Below are 18,579 nucleotides of genomic sequence, written 5' to 3' on the forward strand. Positions count from 1 at the left end.
ACCTTTTGATTTTTTCTATTTTTAGGCATTTGTTTTAATAATTTTTTTTTATAATTTGACTAATGACTACAGGTATTTAAAAAAAAACACAAAAAAATAGAGGGGTTTATTTTGTGAATGGTGACAAAAATGTACGTTGGTGCTCAAGAAGTTGAAGGAGGTGAAAAGGTTAAATAAAGGTGAGAGTCATTCTGAATATTTGAATCACAGATCAACTGTGTTTGACTGATAATAAGGTCATTCTAAAAATTGAATTTTTAATCTTTAATTTTGGAGAATCTTGTTTATACTACCTTTTAAATTAATTCTCTCTGATACCCTTCACCAAATAAGCTTGCATCATGTTTTTTAAAATATTTTTTAAACATTTTAATCAAATCAAAGTCCCTGTAAAATGACTAATTTTCACTGGGTTTAAATTTCGCTGTTTACCATTTCAGGCATATTAAGTGGGGTTTAAATTCACGGTTTTATCATTTAGATAATGTGTTCTATGCTGAATTTTACATATTCACTGGGTTTTAATTTAGCGCATTTTCCAGTCAGTGAAATAACCAAAATTAAAACCCAGTGAATAATTAATCCTTTTACAGTAATTTATGTCCATTTGGTTCCAATTTAACAAAGAAATACATGACAAAATTAAGATGTTTGAAAGAGACATTTTTTGCAATTCTAACATTTAATAGTGTGTAGTATCCTTTAAATAGCTGTAACAATCAATCTTTTTTTTCTGATTTTTATTTTTAATTAAGTATTAGTATCAAATTGTAATGGTGATCGCTGCAATGTGGACACTGAAAGCATAGCATATACGCTATATACTGACAATGTACATCAAATATGTCCAGGTCTCTAGTGGACGACAATTAGTTTTCGCATCTTGTGTGACATGGTTTTGTGTAGGAGCACTTTTGTCCATGCATCTGTGTCTAAAACAATATTTCAGTGAGATTTTGTCATTTCTATGTTAAAACAAAAATATGTTCAAAATCACAGCTATTGTGACTTTAAAACAAGAAAGAAATGTATTCGCAAATATGCAAATTTGACAATTCACAGTTCATACTTGAATACTCACCTCTCCGTGTACTTGAGCACTCTTTTTATTCCATACCCTGATAACATGATCAAACCCTCCCGTCACAACGATATTTTCCGACTGTGGGTGATACTGCGCTGTGTAGACATATGCAGGATGTGGGAATATACGTATTGCTGTCGCACCCACAGACTCAGTATCCCAGATTCTAAAACAATAATAAACCACTCAAATATTCAGAAGACAGTCTGTGAAACAGTCACCATGACAACATTAACCCTTTGATCACCAAAATCATCCTTTATCACCTTAAACTGACAAAGCATGTCCAAAATACAACATTTTCAAAAAACAAGATGGCTGCCAGTTGGCCATTTTGAATCGAATCGCTAAACCACAGCATGTGCATATGTCCCAGATGAAGTACTAGGCACATGCGAAGAATGAACGGAATCGGTCAAAGGGATTCTGAGACATGACTCCGGACGGACGCACGGACGGAGACCGAATTATAAGTCCCCGTTTTCGGACTTCGTCCGAACGGGGACTAAAAATTGATGAATCAACATTTTGGCTGGAAACAGTCTGGCATTTAACGGGTTAAAGATACATTGTATAAGAACAGATTGCATCCCAAGACTACCATCCTTTAGATACAATAACTACACAGACATGTTTAGCATATTCAAAAAAAAGAAAAAGATTTTCAATATTATCATACCTAGCTGTGCCATCAGACGATGCTGATAATATCTCCTGATCGTTGTCAGACCAACATAAATCGTAAATAATGCTGTAATGTCCCGGCAGTTCACCACGGAGTCTGCCCGACGGAATCTGCAAATGAAGCGATACAGATTGCAATGATTCAGAACAGTATGCATACAACAAATACTAGAATGTGAATAGGCACAATGGGTTCCCATACATAGTTAATTTCACATTGTAGTATACAAGACTCCCTAGCTGATATGTTTTATATCCCTAGGTGATGTATATTATCTACACATGACTCCCTAGCTGATATGTTTTATATCCCTAGGTGATGTACTGTAAAACATGTCTTTTTAGCTAGCATGTTATTTTAACTAATTTAACTAATCTGTAATTTCACTAATTCAAGATGTCACTAATTTAAAATAAAGTATATTCTCACAATGAGATTGTTGACACTTTAGCTAAAATAATCGGTAGATTGAGTCAATTCATGCATAGAATCAAATTCGCTAAAATGGCATGTGGTTATTTAAATATGTTTTACAGTATATTATCTACACAAGACTTCCTAGCTAATGTTCGCTAAAAAATACTTCCTCACTCATATTTATTACATATTACTAGAAATATGAAATGTTTCCAAAGGTGGGTATAAATACGGCACTCAATCATAAGACTCCCTAGTTGATGTTTATTATACATACATGACTCCCTAGGATACGACTTATAAACTCACCTCATAGATATAGATGGGATAACTGGCTTTATCAGAACCACCACACGCAAGACTCCTACAAAATAAAAATACATGAAAAATCACACAAATAAAATAAATAAGATGTAGTCAAATACGCATCTAATGTACATGTGTAAACATTATGGTCAAATAAAATTAATAGAATGTTAATTTCTAAATAGGGTAGAGGTACAGTTACAATTCAAGCATAAATTAATATTTAGCTGACTTGAAGCTGTACTATGTTTTCTGCCACATATCTAAATTATGTAGAGTCATCTCACTAAATATTTACCATATTGGTTACACTGGTAAATACTACAATGACTAAGTTAAGATTAGTTATAATAATGATACACACTTGTAAGTTTAGATCCAGCTTTAAAGTAAACTTATGCTGTTTTGTAGGTAGAGACAGGAATGAAAATTTTCAAATCTGTGCATACATTCATCGGATTGTTATTCCTCAAATATGCCAAGATTAACCAAAACATAAACGCATATATATGCATGTCAATTTATATTCTAGATTTGTTGTGAATTTTCTGACTGGTGGCCATTTTTGTCACAACATAACATTTCAAACACTTCATTCTAATCCTGTAAAATGTTTTTGTTGACTTGAAGTATATGTTGGTTTCTCATCTCAGTACAACAGGTAATTACTCATAGTGTTGGTCTAAATTGCTATTCTCGGTGGTATAGCTACGTCACAGAACGTTCTATGATGTTTGGACACACACAACAATGCCATTGACTATGTGTATACTGCTGTGAAACGCCGGTTGAAAAGTTGATGAAAACTGCTGAAGTCGAGAAAACAGAACAAACTCAACTTTGAGGAAAGCCCAAACAACTAAATTACACTGATTACACTGTTCAGGAGAGTCTCAACAACTATCCCAAAGTACAGTTTTCTGAGAGTTTTCAGCCTGTTTTTATCATGATGGTTGCCAGGCGGTGAAAATGCACGGATGTCCACCCCAGATAATATGTCAGCTTACAACTATGAACAGTACATAAGTGCTAAATATTTATTATGTCTTTGATAAAAAAGAGGTTTGTGGAATAAAAATGCAACATTACCTTCCATCATGTGAGAATTTCAATACAAAACATCCTTTCCTACCAGCGGAGAGAGAGTAGGTTGGTTTATTCGGTACATGACAGGTCTGGCCCGGTAGCCTGGACCACATGGCTGGATTACCACTCTTGCCTTTGTCTCTACCTCTGTAATAAAAATAACAATTGTTGTCATATTACATATTATAGCACAATATTAGGTGTGGAAATACCGAAAAAAATAGTTTTGCCATGTTTTGACATCACTATGACCTTTGTTTTCTCTGCTTTTACTTTTGATTTTACACAATATGCCGGATTTCGCAGTGAACACAAAAATGGTCTATTTAATACTTGGTAGTGTGGTTGCCCACAATCTCACATGGATCTAGTTCGTCATTCACTGTGGTGCTGTGGGAGGTTCATTATTGTTGATAAGGCCACTCATATCTATATGTTTTGTTTACCTTCCTGTGGATGCTGAAGACATTCCCCATCCAACACTTTTCTTCAGATCTTTGTACGTCATTGTTCCTTCCTCCTGTTGAGAAAATAAAAATCAAACTATTAGAATTACGACATCAAGTGGATATCACCAAGTTACCATGGTAGCAGACTGGTGTTTATTCCAATGACATCAGTCTGCAAACTTTGGAAATCAGAAAATAAACAATTAATGTCAGAACAGATGTTTCTTCTAATAACTTCAGGAGTGATCAAAATTTGTTAAAATGCCACGTACCATAAAATTTAGTGTTTTTCTAATTTTTGCGCTGTCATGATTAGTATCTCAGTGAGCAAGCCAAAAAAAGCATTCTAGAATTGCCGCAGTTGTATGCCGTAACTTTGGTACAGCACAGTATATGAGATCAAACTACCGACAACAATTACCAACTTTATTTACAGCAACAGTGTTTGATCTACAATTCTTGTACCCCACGCAACAAGTTACATGCATAAAACTAAAAGTGCTTTTGCAGCTATGATTTGTAGCTGTACCATCACAATACTATGACTAATCCAAAATTTAAACTAATAACAATGAGTAGACTACTTACCTCTTGTGTAGCAAAGAATGACCTGACAGCAGGCTGGATATTATTAGGGGGTTGTAACCCTTTTAACGTTACGTACAGCGTTGATGGGTACGGTTGACGTGGTAGATTCAACCACCATTGGTACACCTAGAAATGTAACATATCAGAAATGCAAATGATATAAATACCATAACAATATTTTCACTCAATCGTCACGCAAGTTTTGTAAACTTCACAATAGAGTGCATGTATGTAAACTCACCATGAGTTTATTGCGTCGTAACTTTGCGGTATTGCACTTTATATTAGCATCCCATTATAATAAAAAATGAGAATACCAAATATGGAACAATTACACAGGATTTACATGATTTCCATTAGGTGCACTAATTTTCACCCACATTGATATTTCGGCAGAGGGGTATGTACGTGATACAAAACTAACATATCGGAATTCGATGCTGGTTGGCTATTTGCTTATGAGATCAAGTCACGCTTGTACCAAATAACAAATACTCGTAGATAAAACACTTCACTTACTTCTACAGACCCTTGTTTAGCTCGGTAGTTCACTGGCGGGTAAAATAATTGAAGTCGGATTTTCTTTCCTGTGTTAGGTGCACCATGACTGCCGACAATTTTTAAAAATGCCCACGCTACCCGATGCCATCCGCCATCGTTCCTAACATTGTTATAAGTAGCGGCGTTCATACTGATGAAATCTAACAGCTGAATATAAGGAAGAGAAATGAACTTATCTAAATTCCATAGAAGCCTTTATGAAAGCTGCAAATGGTCTGGTGAGGTTCTATGTATGTATACCCCCCCCCCACACACACACACACACACACAAATACCAAAATATTCATGATTATAGTTACAAGTTAAAAGCATTTTTTGCCTTTGCATTTTCATGAAAAATAATAAATTTAACAACAATTTTCAAATAGAAACAAAGACCAGCTTATTAATAAGTACTTTGATTTCAGAAAACAAATAGACTTTTTCTTAGGACCAGACACAGTACCGTAAAATCTGTATTAGAAGCCGCATCCCTATTAGAAGTCGCACCCATTTTTTTTGAATAATTGAGAACCAAAAATTCATCATTTCTCATATGTGTAGATGCTCTATTAGAAGCCGCATCCCCTCTGTTGCATTGTACCATTTTAATAGAAGCCGCGGTTTCTAATACAGATTTTACAGTAGTTGTTTTTTTACAATATTTTTTTCTAATAACAGCTTTTTGCTTACCTCGAAAAAGACAATTACTTTAGGATAGTCTTCTTTTAATTGTATAAAATACGAATAATTTTCATTAAAAAGCAGTAATTCTTCCCAGGCAGGAATCATAGATCTGTAAAAAAAATATTCTAATGATTAATCCGACATATCTACTCCATAGAAAGCCACAATTGACTCTTCTTTAAAGTTCACATATTCTTTGGTTGGACATCAGAGCATTTTCACCGAAAAAAACGTATTTTGGTCTAGTTGTTGAGACTCCCCTGAACAATGCAACATATATATGGTTGCTCAGGATTATTTGAGTTTGTGCTGTTTCCTTGACTTTAGCTGTTTTTACCGGCTTTTTGAACGGCATCCTACAGCAGGTCACACAGAGCCCATAGAAATACATGGTACAGTGGTGTGCTTCTTTAGCAACATTCTGTGACGTAGGTTCGCCACCAAGAATAGTCTTCAAAAACAGGCTTCAATATATGACTACTTAAAATACTTTATTCTGACATGGAATTTATTTTTGCTATTTTCACTGAAGGAATGAGATTCAGTGGAAATAAAATCCAGCAAATATACTTTTTTTTTCTTATACTTTACATTTACCTTATTCAAAATCAGTGAAAATAAACTAAACACCCAAAAAGTCTTTTCAGCAAATATTGATTCCAACTAATAAACAAATCTCAATTTACCTTCTTTTCTTAAAATCAAAAGGTTGCGTCATCATCGGAAGCACATAGTCTACTTTGTCATTTTCTTTTTCATAAAAATATGTTACTGGTCTACCTCTGCAAGACAAAATGCATTCCCATCGTTAACATATACATGTATGTAGATGAGGTCACAGCAAACATTTTAATCAAGTTGTTTTATTTTTTAAGTCACCCTCTGTCAGTGTATGTATATATGACAATTTAATTTGCAAGTTTGAGTGTAATAGAAAAATTGTTCTGTAGTAGGTCCCAACCCAAGTTCAAATCCTGTGTGTACTGGACACCAAAAAAAGATTGACTCATGCCAGTGGTACATGTGTAAGTGTGCCACAGACTGGCAGAGATTCACTTATTTAATAACCACTATTAAGACAGTGAACAAAGTAATCATGGTAAATCATTAAATTGTTCACATACATGCAAGTCATTCATATTTACAGATTTTACCGAAAAATATGGTTTTCTTATGCAAAATAATCCCAAAAGTGGCCATGTAAACAAGTTAATGGGTATTTTCTGGATGATTTGTAATAATATTTATAATTCTTCAGTTTTTTTGTGACAGGCATATGTAGTTTTCATAACACCACATTTATCAGCATAGGCCATGGACAAAATTTTGAGATATGATGGAATATTTCTGTCAAAGAAACAAATTGTTGGGGTTGAACTTGAAGTCGTTTTGTGGAAAACTTAGTTTGTGACGCTATATTTTTATTTCAGATTTTGAGTATTACAGTAACCCTCTTGGTGCATTTGAAGGATTTCTGAGTATGTTTTGTCAGCAAACTACCTTAACAGATAAAAAAAACAGATGCGGGATTGGTCAAATTTTGGTTAAAGTCAGTAGGTATTTATGTTGGACTTGGTATTGTTGATGTAAGGATAGTGCATTTAATTACCATAAAACCATTATGATAGAAAAAAGGTTACACAGATTTGTCACGTGCAGTACAAGTACAGTCTGGATGAAACCTTTCATAAAAGCACACTTAAGTTCTGGTATATCAGCGTCATCAATAATTTCAGCTTACTCTTTGCAGTACTCATTTTTGACAACATTTATTACACGTTAAAATTGCAAAGGCTCATGGGTAGATGCTTGTTTGTAAACAATGGCTATTGCCATCTAACGGATACGCAGGTGACGACTCCCCTGCTTTAAATACCCATATTATATCGTATCCGTGCAATAACAATTTCTGAAAGTCTATTATGTGTGTTGATACTTTTGGCGGTACCTGATCACTGCATTATAATAAAACATTAGTTACCCTCAAACTATACCAAACATGGAGTATGGTTTTTGTGGCAAAAATGCACTGATTATATATGTAAATATAAAAACTGCTTGCATACTGTTTGCACCAGATTACTGGTATACAATGGAATATATCTTGTAGGGAGAAACCACAATAAACACACTACTAAACAACAATTAAGTGACCTACTTAGTTTGTTTTGTCACATGTTTACCAGTCTCCAGGTCCACTAGATGTACTCTAACCACTGGATGAGTCAGATACAGATCTGTTTTCAGACTGTCTGTTCTGTGAATATTTATTCCCAACACTGTGCCGTCATCGGGGGTGTACTCAGGTTCTGGTGGTAGATCCTCTGCCACAGGTTCTACAGGACACAGGAATTAAATTTACAGTTGCAGTCTCAGATCATTTTATATTTGGGGAAGGGGGGGGGGCTAATATGGGAAATATGTATGAACATTTCTGTGAGTTTCAGTATGGTCCATCGTTTGTGTTTTGGCTTCTTATTCAATTGGATGTTTGAAATTTCATTTGTAATGCTAACAATTTCAATGTACATAGACTCACAAATGTTCACTTATGGGATCTGCAGTATCTCAGTATAAGGGTAAAACTCCAAACACATTGAGGTCTGAGTGTAATTTAACATTTAGATCTATAACAATAGGGTGCAAATGTTATCACAATTTATTTTGTTTCTAAAGTTCTACATTATTGTAGATTTGGAATTGAGCCATAGATCTTTTAGTGTTTTTACACCAAAACTTGTTGGTAACTCCACATCGGTTTTGACCATAGCTTCAACATAAACTATTCTAGAATTGTATTTTGTTTTTTACTGTGTGACTGGTTGCAATGGCTACTCAAAAAATCATCTTAAACAAAATCAGCCTATAGTAACTATGACAACTCACCTTGTCTTTTCTTTTTCTTTTTTTTCTTGCCTTTTACCTTTGATGTCTCTGTCGCATCAGTCCTATCATCTTCATTCTCCGTCCTGGTTGTTTCGTCAGCGGATCTGACCTTATCAAGTTCATCTTCTGTTTTCTCGTCTTCCGTTACTGTTGTTGATTTAGGTTTCTTTTTCTTCGTTTTCTTCCTGGGTGTGTCTTCCAGCTCTGATATTGTCATCGCACCACTGATAACATAAACAATAGGTTTGAGTTTCGCCGTTACCTTACAAACTTGTGAACTCTGGTGTAAAATCGTTTTGTCTGCGTAGGGGGTTGATTTCTCCAAACACTGTTCAATAGCTCATCAGAACACCGAGAACCAGAGAAACGAGCGACAATATTGTGTGCATTAGAACCCCCCCCCCCCCCCCCATTCTCACACAGAAACCAACTGATAACGATATAACTCAAAGTTCATCTATTAATGCAACAGTTCAAATTGAGTTCATGCCTTTTGATGATTTGAAAATAGTGATTTGCAATAATGTAAAATACTTTATTTTAGCAGGAATTAATTTTCGCTGAAAAGGTTTTTGGGTGTTTTGTATGAAATTTATTTATTTATTTTCACTGATTTTTGATGACTTGAATGTGAAATATAGGAAAAAAGGTATATTCGCTGGATTTTATTTTCACTGAATCATCACAAATACTAATAAACTGTGTACACAAAAAACATTCACTTCTGATTAAAAACTAATCAAATTAATTATTGCTTCTCACCCATCATCTTCAGATGTCACAACCTTCAATTTTTTCTTCTTTTTAGGTTTCTTTGGCATGTCAAGTTGACTATCAAGAGCAGTTTCCTCGATGTACATATCGTTATCTACGCCTTTCTTGGCTTTACGAGCATTCTTATTGTTTTTTCTAGTGCGAGGAGATTCGTCTTCATTGTATATATTTGCTGCGATGATTGAGTCTTCATTGTCTTTCTTAACAGCTGTGCCTTTCTTAATTGTCTGAAGCTGTAATAAACAAGACAGACAATCATGACAAAGGATCCTAGATAGGGATTATATTTTTAAAATTGCAATGCATTAGACGTCTTACAAGTATGTTTATTTGCGTAGTCATTGAACTATTGAGTAGATGAATAATAATAAAGTCAAGTCGTGAAAGGTGGATTATTGTGGGGCTACGTGTATATAAAACTAGTTTTGGTAGTGAGATATTTAAAGTTCAAAGTACAAAAAAAGTTGGGGTAGTTATGGTGAAAATAGCTGAATTTAACTACACAGAACATGGAAACAAAATTTAAATTTCAAAATATACTGGTAATTAGTGTTACAACTAACCCACTGTTAGTAGGTATTTGAGGAATCTAAAAGAGTGGTGGAACAAAAAGTTGAAAGACAAGTTAAACTAGCCGACTGACTATCTGACTGTCTGTAAGTTGGAGATTACAACACACGGTAATAATTTATACTGCAAATTCCAGTCACACGTATACTACTACAGTAAACAGATCAGGAAATCCATTATCATCAAATCGCTGTCAAAAACAAAATTAGGAAATTTTCCTTACCATTATCTCCTCGTCTGTTTTCTTCTTCGTCTTCCTCTTTTTTCCATCACTAAAAAAAAAACAATGAACAGTAAAATTACAAATCTGCTACAATATACATGTAAATACTAATAAACTATGTGAAACCTGCTATTTATTCACTAATCACCTTATTAACAGAGGCCTGTACATAGTCTATGCTGACTTATTATTGATGCAAGGTTACATTGACAGCCATTTTATTTTCACACAAAAACATGTAACACCTGTTTGGGGGATAAAGAAATTCATTTCATTCTAATATAAAGAGCATTACCTTTTAGATTTATCAACAACTGCTTTCAGAAGATCTTCAATTTTTGTGTCAGGTTGTGAGGCTAAAATAGAGAAACATCAGACAGATACAGTGATGTGCGTATAATTGTTACTGAAGGAGTTCTATAATCAGGATTTTGTACACTCAGATATTCAACAATGTATAACAACTGCCCGACTTAAATCAGTTGTCAAATGTCAGTCTAGCGAAATCAGGAATAAAATGTAATTTCAATTTAGTGAATAGGGATGTAAATGTCAGTTTGGTGAATCTACATATATCTGTTCAAATCCCTACTTCAGACATTGCAGCAAGGTAGTTTGTCAACACATTGGGCTTATATCGCTTATAAGATGGTATATACGAGTATGTAAAACTATATTATATGCTACAAAGTGAAACAAAATTGATATTTCTAACCATACCACTGGCAAAATGAATTATGCTAATAATTAATCATGAATTTTATATAACGCAACCAAGAAAACAAAACATAAAACATGAAACAAATACCATATAATATTTTAGCTGGAGTTATTTTCACTGATAAGACATTTTGGCTGTTTTGTATAAATTTATTTTCACTGATTTTTGATGGGTTGAATGTAAAATACAGAAAACAAGATATTTTCACTGGATTTTATTCTCACTAACCCATCCCTGCAGCGAAAATAGCAAAAATAAATTCAAGTGAAAATAAAGTAATTTACAGTATTAGATCATACCTCAAAACAATATTTATACTGTACCAAGTATCTACAAAGCAATGTGCTAACATTAATCAATATTATGCTACAATATTTTCATTCAAATTATCTAGGTTTGTAATTGGTAATTCAGATTCACCACCAAGATATGTATATGTGGCAGGTTTGAGTTCATTCATTCATAATTTGGTTCAAGAACAAATGATTCTTCAAATTTTATTTCCAGAAACTGCAAAATATGATTCTATTTTTCAGCTGTGGAATAAGAGAAATACTAAATTGTTGCTTTACACATTTACTTATAATATTTTGAATGAACTACATACTGAAATTAAAATCAAAAAAAAATTTGTGATTAATTTTTTAACAAAATAAAATGGCTTAAAGTTAAAAAGAAAATAAGCAACATAAAAAAAATGTCCGCAATGCGTATCACACAGGTGTAAAACGGTGATGAGACAGTTATAAGCAAATTTAACTTGCCAAGCTGCAGCACCTGTTGGGTTTCTGTTCAAATATCGCTATGGGCTTTTATATTTTTTCATAATTAAAATGAAAAAACATTAGAAATTACAATTTGATAGGCAGCCATAGTAGTAATCTGTTTACAAAATATAAATATATATATATACAAGATGACCCTGATGAGGGATGTGACAGAAATATTGAAACATGACATTGTGTCTTACATTCTCTTTCGTGTTCATTTTCTTTTCCTATCACTTTGGATTTCTTCTTCTTTTTTCTTATGAGAGCTCTCTCTGTAGTGAAATGAGCATGGAATATGAAGTAAAGTGAAATGTACATTGTTATCAATCACCCAAATATGGCAAGTATGGAAATGAGCTGATAAGTGACAGGAAAAAGGTAGGAAGTCTGTCTGTGGTATGAAGCATATACTGTAGAATACTTTATTTTCGCTTGGAATATATTTTCGCTGAAGGGATGTTTCCTTGAAAATAAAATCCAACGAATATACTTTTTTTTCCTATATTTGACATTAAACTCATCAAAGATCAGTGAAAATAAATTCTACACAAAACGCCCAAAAAGCCCTTTCAGCGAAAATTAATTCCAGCGAAATTAAAGTATTCCACAGTACTCCCCGGACATCAGCATTTTGCGGGTATTTTTTTTAAAATTCATTTTAGACAAAGAGCTAAGTGTTTTCTGTTTTATACGCAGTATATGAGAAATAATTAGAAATGTCCTAATACACTAGTTGCCATTATGACAAAATTGTTCAAGACTAAGTTTGAGAAAACTGAACCCTTGAGAAGTCTGTCAAATGATAAGTTGTTTCTTGTCTTGTAGACCATATGTTCATTTCTATGTCAGGTAATACTGTAAAATCTGTATTAGAAGCCGCAGTACAATGCGTACAATGCAACAGAGGGGATGTGGTTTCTATTAGAGCATCTACACATATGAGAAATGATGAATTTTTGATTCTCAATTGTTCAAAAAGAATGGGTGCGACTTCTATTAAGGATGCGGCTTTTAGTATAAATTTTACGATACTAACTACCGAAAGAGCCTACATATACTGTAGCACTGAATCAGAATATATATCAAAACATTCATGGCTCTGCTACATGGCAGTTTAATGTTTTTGAGTTGATTTTGATCAGATAAAACACAAAACAGCTTTAAACAAGTCTGCATGCAATTGAATTGGACGATATCTATTAGTGTTAGACAACTACGTTAATGCATATTCAAACATATATGTAAATATGAATCACCTGAATCCCACAGATTATTAATTTGTTAAGATGAAATGCTTTGAGAAATGGAGGCAACTACTGCAAATGTTATAATGCACTAAACAGTTTACAAAAATGGTCTATAGAAATTGTAATGAAATCTACTGAATTGTACAGAATAACTGTATTTGCTTTCCAATCTCTAGAAGCATGTATGAACCATTGAATCATTAAACTATTATTTATTTTCCCATAGAAACATACTACCTGTAATGTACATATAGGCAAATGCACTACTAAGATGGTGAATATAAATGTATGTATTACAAGATCAACTTTGTCACTATTCACAAATTTTCAATCAACATAATTTTTTCAAAAATTTCAATCAAGACTTGTAGTCAATAAAAACGTGTGTTCATTTGGTTCAAAATTATCAAAATACTTTTTAAAAATACATAAAAACAGATAAAATGTAATTGTTGCACCAAAATGATGGTGAGAAAAATTATGACACTCAAACGGTTAAAAATAAATATTATACATTTAAATTAAATTAAATTTAGCAACAATTTATTTAGTTTCATGGCTGCAATATACATTGAAACAGAGTATCAATTTTGTTCACAGCATCTATGTATACTTTAATCAGATTTAAATAATTTAGAAAGAGACAACATTTATCAAATTTCATAAATCAGTGAAAATAAACAAATTTTGTAGTACCGGTAGTGAATATTTTCACATTGGGGGGGGGGGGGGGGTATTACACAGTGTCAGTGAATTTTGTGAAAATATGTCTTCACAAGTGCCATAATATCCTGAAATTTCCTAGCAGTGAAAAATATGCAATTTACAATATGTCATAATCAGACATAAACAATTTTTCTACAAAATAATTTATCAGACAAAATCAAATTTGTGATAGTAAAAATTTGTATTTAAGAGTTCATTAAAATCACAGCCCCTCTATCACTTTGACTGTGTTAAAATCAAATAAACAATCAGTTTTTCACATCTTGTAAATGCATCTATTGGCTACAGAATTCTGAAACCTCAATGCCCGACCTCCCCTATCCTGAGCCCTAACCCTAACACTCTTGCTAGGACCCTAGCATAATTGTATATGTTCCTCCAGATAACTGAATTTAGTCTGAAGAGGGGCTAATAGAATTGAAATGATGCCGGGGCACTAGAGAGCCAGGGTTAGAATTAAGTGAGGGGCTCCTGAAGGAACTCTTAACCAAAATTCATGGGGTTTGCACATGCAGCATTATGCAGCTCCCCTGATAATTCCCAATAATATAAAAATTGAGCTCTGCAATAATTACGTCAAAATACTCGACACAGTATACTACAGAATCGCAGTCAATCGCGTAACTGTATCGTCAAGTATATAGGGTCAGTTCACTGGCGATACATTGCACACCGTAGTCAGTCACTACGACAACCACGGAAGCGTCACAGCCCTGACCTGTCGACCTCTAAACAAATACAAGGTTCGATTGCCTTTGTTAGTATTTTCTGTGATCAGAACAACCCCATTAGATATTCCGGTGTCCGGTTTGTGACATACTATTAGTACGATATATCAGCGACAGCGTGGATGCCAAGGTTTTGCGTTAATCTACGCATGATTTGGCGTGATTCCGGTGTCAACAAAACCGTCACAAACATAATTCACGCCTCGATCGAAATAACAATACGCAGAAAATGGCCAGTCGGGGACTTGCTTGAATGTACTGCACGGAACAAAAAACCTTGCTCCAAACCTGTTGGTGGAACTCGGTAACCTGGGTGCAAATCCATCTACAACGTCAGAAACACACAAAAAAATACAAAATTCAACAACAAATCTTACCTTCGACGTCCATGATTGAGACTATTTGTATCCAAAATGGTTTTGTTAGGGGGTCTTATTCCAAGGTTTGTACAACCAGCTCTCTGATTGGTGAGCGTAAAACTTGCTGAAAAGAATGTAATTAGTTTTGGTCGCTAAGCTCCATAATTAGTCTCTCTGATTCGATAAAAGTGCATTATATGAGTGTAAAAATTGTCATAATTAATAATAATATTGAAAAAACGTCTTTATTTTAAAGTCACCCCGACTCGCCCAGTTCCCAAAGAGCCAATCATATGCGAGCTTATTGGAACAGTGCTACATTCAAGCACCCTGGGTAATTTTCGTCTGGCTAGTACATGTACACCCTAACGCGGCATTCCTTCGAGTTACCGATCTCGTAAACCGTACAAGCCCCTCGCACAAGAGTGAACAGACGTTAAAAAATATGGTACGGTATTTGCTCTAATAAAAGCGTAGAAGGGCGTATACAACACTGTAAATGGGGCACTGAAATATTTCTTACATATATTTTGGTGAAAATGGCAATAAATAAGTTAATAAATAAGTAAATAAATAAATAAATAAATAAATAAATAAATAAATAAATAAATAAATAAATAAATAAACCAGAAGAGAATATGGGGTGGGTGACTGGATGTATGGAGGGTCACTGAGTGTGAAAGGGTGAATCGGAGTAATTTTTCGAGAAAATAGTTCTATGATAAACCTGATTACAAATAATGTGTAGCATGTTCCAACAACATATGTACGAACAATATCTTTAATAAATATAATTTTAGTTAGTGAAAATATTGAATTTTACTCTTTTAAATTTAAAGAATTTTGCAATGTTAAAAACATAAACTCTCTATTATATTATAGCGTGTATGGACTAATGCTATTAACATGTAGATTTTTTAAATGGGTTACGAGTTCAAAATATAATGAAAACTAACATAAACTTGTATTTTCTATAGTAATTCATGTCATGAAATTTTGCTCGTTGCTATGTGGATATCCTTACTGAGATGAAGATTCAAAATACACATAACAATATTTCAGGAATGCAAATGCTGACATTGAGCGCCCTCTAGCGGTGTAGTCGATTCGATCCGCATGTAAGTCTGTTCCTTTTTCGAGATGAAGAGTTACATCTGAATATATTATGCTAAATTACAATGTGATTAAATCATTAACTTGAATTGTATACAATTTTCGAAAAGGAATCATAGTTACGGCAACACGCTCGAATTCGCGTGAATATGTTGACTTATTGCCGGGCGCCACAATCAGATAAATTTCACTCACTTTGAAGGACGCCCTCTATGTTTAAATTCCTGTAATCAATGTGATCAACCCAAAATTAAAATATGGTGTTTTTTTGTGAATATATTCATACTCAAGATTCATTATTTATTGTTATTTGAACTGAGTACGTTTCTGGAGATGAAATTGAATGCCAACTATAATGCTAATTACCTGTAATGAATCCTTATCGCTGGACTAAAGTTGCTTAGTCCAGCGATAAGAATTCATTACAGGAAATTAACAATATAGTTAGCGTTACATGAAAGCTTATTGAATTTATGCAACTAATATTATGTACAATTGACTTAATTTACATTTTATTAATTACAATTTAAAAAAAATTCTAGTTCGTCAATATAATACGTATAGTCGACAATACACTCATGTGATCGTGGCTGACACACCGTTCATCTACGAAGGCTGGCATGGTGGCGCCAAACTTTTATAATGCGCTTCAATGCACTTGTTACATCATAAATTTAAAACGGGCGAGTCATCACCTGCGCATGCGTCAGATAGCCATAGCGTGTCACAATCTTCTTCCCAGAGGCCTTTGCGCTCTAAGCAATAGTGCCTTTGCCACAGGCAGCCTTCAATTTTGTGGTCAATCATCTCACTATGCACGGCCATTTTTCCGCGGTTGTTTCATTTGAAACCGAACTACAAAAAGTGGAAAAAAAACGTATGTGACATCTGAACTATTCATTAATGTCAGACTTCAGTAAAAACGTAAATACGAACCATTTTATCGCGAACTATATTTTGCAAGGTAATGTTATAGTGGTGAAACGGCGCACGTGATACACTAAAACTTGGAGGAAAAAAAACGTTCTGTTAACGAATATAGTTGGGAAAGAAACATTAAATACTAATTTCACTGAAAAGGGTTTCCTAACATTTCCGTTCATCTTGTATTCTGCTGAATATTTCAATACTATTTCTGGCTTGAACGGGTTCGATTTTCCGCGTCTAACTGCCCTGAAACACAAAGATTCTTGTAAATTTATAAAGTTATTTATTTATTGTACAATCTAATGCTTTCTCATCTGGGAAAGGATTGTACGTTTCTAACGCAAGTCATGTATACTTTAATCTAATTAACTGAAAATTTTATTCAAAGTCAGGGTCTTGTAGTTCGAACGTATTCGAATATGCAAATGAGTTCTATGCAAAGCTGCTTTGTGCAGTGATAAGTAACGCGTATCGAACTGTGCGGAGTTCGAGCGTGTCATTGTTTACAAACAAGCGCCTACCCATGAGCCTTTGCGCATTTAGCGTATGTTGTTATCGGCGTTTGAGACTCAATTCTTGCGCGTGCGCAGATGACGACCCCCCCCCCCCCCGCTTTAAATAATGTGACGTAGCGAATGTATAAGTCTAGTTTCAAACGGACCTCGGCGGTCCGATTTACGGTCAATATTAATACACCTTTTTTTCCTTTCTTTTTTAACAAACTACGAGCTTTGGCTTTTGTTGAAAAGGGGAACCAGAACGGAGTGCGGAACAGCGAAAATAACAGTCGTTTATTTACCTGTATATGCGACAATCAATCTGTTTGCGCTTGACAAGAACATGTTTCTGACAGTAGAACGATCATACATTGAAATGTTTGACAATGACTATTGTTGATCCGTACAAAGGCATTTAGACTTTTGCTGGGTTTCAAGGCGAATGTGTTATGTAACACGCGCATTGTTAGCCCTGCGTACAGTGTGCTGTGTGTACGGGGACGCGTTCGGTTGTTAGATGTCCCCACCACAGCCCTGCGTACCTCCATAGACAAAGTCTGGGAGCGCACCGTAATTGGTGCGCAAGTTAAAAATAAGTAGTTTCCCAGCCGAAATCGGTTGAAATGACGATAGTTACCCGTAACAACCATTATAAAGTTATCTGAAACTGAAATGTCTTTAACAAAACGACTAGTAATGACGGACAAATTGTAAACGCGTAGGTACCGGAGGAATTATCCACCAAACGCCGCCATTTTTAATTTCATTCACGCGAGAGAATGCGGGCTAATCTGCATTGGCTCGGAAGGTTGTAAATGATTAGCTAGTTTGAATTTGCATAACAATACTGACAATGAACGTGCATTCAACGCCACAAGTTTTTTTGTTTTTTTAGCCAATCAGAATTCATCTTCCGAGCCAGTGCAGATCAGCCGGAGAATGCGTTTGTTTTTAGGGCAAAGTAGTCGATTTCATCCAGAATTGGACTCCGAACTGGGAGTTCTGGATATATCTGGTAATCGATCATCATTTTTGGTACCTGGGCATATTATTTCATTTAAAAAGTTATATTTTTCAAAGTCCCGGACTTTGTCTATGGAAGTTCGCAGGGCTGTGGTGGGGACATCTATCAACCGAACGCGTCCCCGTACACACAGCACAGTAAGCAGGGCTAGCGCATTGTCAGTTCCTATACG

General features: G+C 34.5%; 1 protein-coding gene across 4 annotated transcripts in view; it reads right to left on the reverse strand.

Moving 5' to 3' along the window:
* The window catches only part of LOC100369545 (jouberin-like), a 33,673-nt gene extending 18,729 nt beyond the window's left edge, over positions 1 to 14,944 (reverse strand). For all 4 annotated transcript variants that reach the window (XM_085493223.1, XM_085493224.1, XM_085493222.1 and 1 more), the window contains exons 1-16: positions 14,865 to 14,944; positions 11,987 to 12,058; positions 10,591 to 10,651; positions 10,296 to 10,344; positions 9,491 to 9,735; positions 8,729 to 8,952; positions 8,001 to 8,178; positions 6,529 to 6,624; positions 5,849 to 5,951; positions 5,135 to 5,323; positions 4,616 to 4,741; positions 4,025 to 4,098; positions 3,582 to 3,725; positions 2,496 to 2,550; positions 1,764 to 1,879; positions 1,082 to 1,250 (exon numbers count right to left, since the gene is read on the reverse strand). In XM_085493223.1, coding sequence (XP_085349349.1) covers positions 1,082 to 1,250; positions 1,764 to 1,879; positions 2,496 to 2,550; positions 3,582 to 3,725; positions 4,025 to 4,098; positions 4,616 to 4,741; positions 5,135 to 5,323; positions 5,849 to 5,951; positions 6,529 to 6,624; positions 8,001 to 8,178; positions 8,729 to 8,952; positions 9,491 to 9,735; positions 10,296 to 10,344; positions 10,591 to 10,651; positions 11,987 to 12,058; positions 14,865 to 14,877 — 1,914 coding nt within the window. In that variant the 5' untranslated portion in view covers positions 14,878 to 14,944. The remainder of the gene's footprint in view (positions 1 to 1,081; positions 1,251 to 1,763; positions 1,880 to 2,495; positions 2,551 to 3,581; positions 3,726 to 4,024; positions 4,099 to 4,615; positions 4,742 to 5,134; positions 5,324 to 5,848; positions 5,952 to 6,528; positions 6,625 to 8,000; positions 8,179 to 8,728; positions 8,953 to 9,490; positions 9,736 to 10,295; positions 10,345 to 10,590; positions 10,652 to 11,986; positions 12,059 to 14,864) is intronic.
* Between the last annotated feature and the right edge of the window lie 3,635 nt (positions 14,945 to 18,579).

This window comes from Saccoglossus kowalevskii, chromosome 18 (assembly GCF_978046115.1).
Source record: "Saccoglossus kowalevskii chromosome 18, keSacKowa6.1, whole genome shotgun sequence".
Lineage (NCBI taxonomy): Eukaryota > Metazoa > Hemichordata > Enteropneusta > Harrimaniidae > Saccoglossus > Saccoglossus kowalevskii.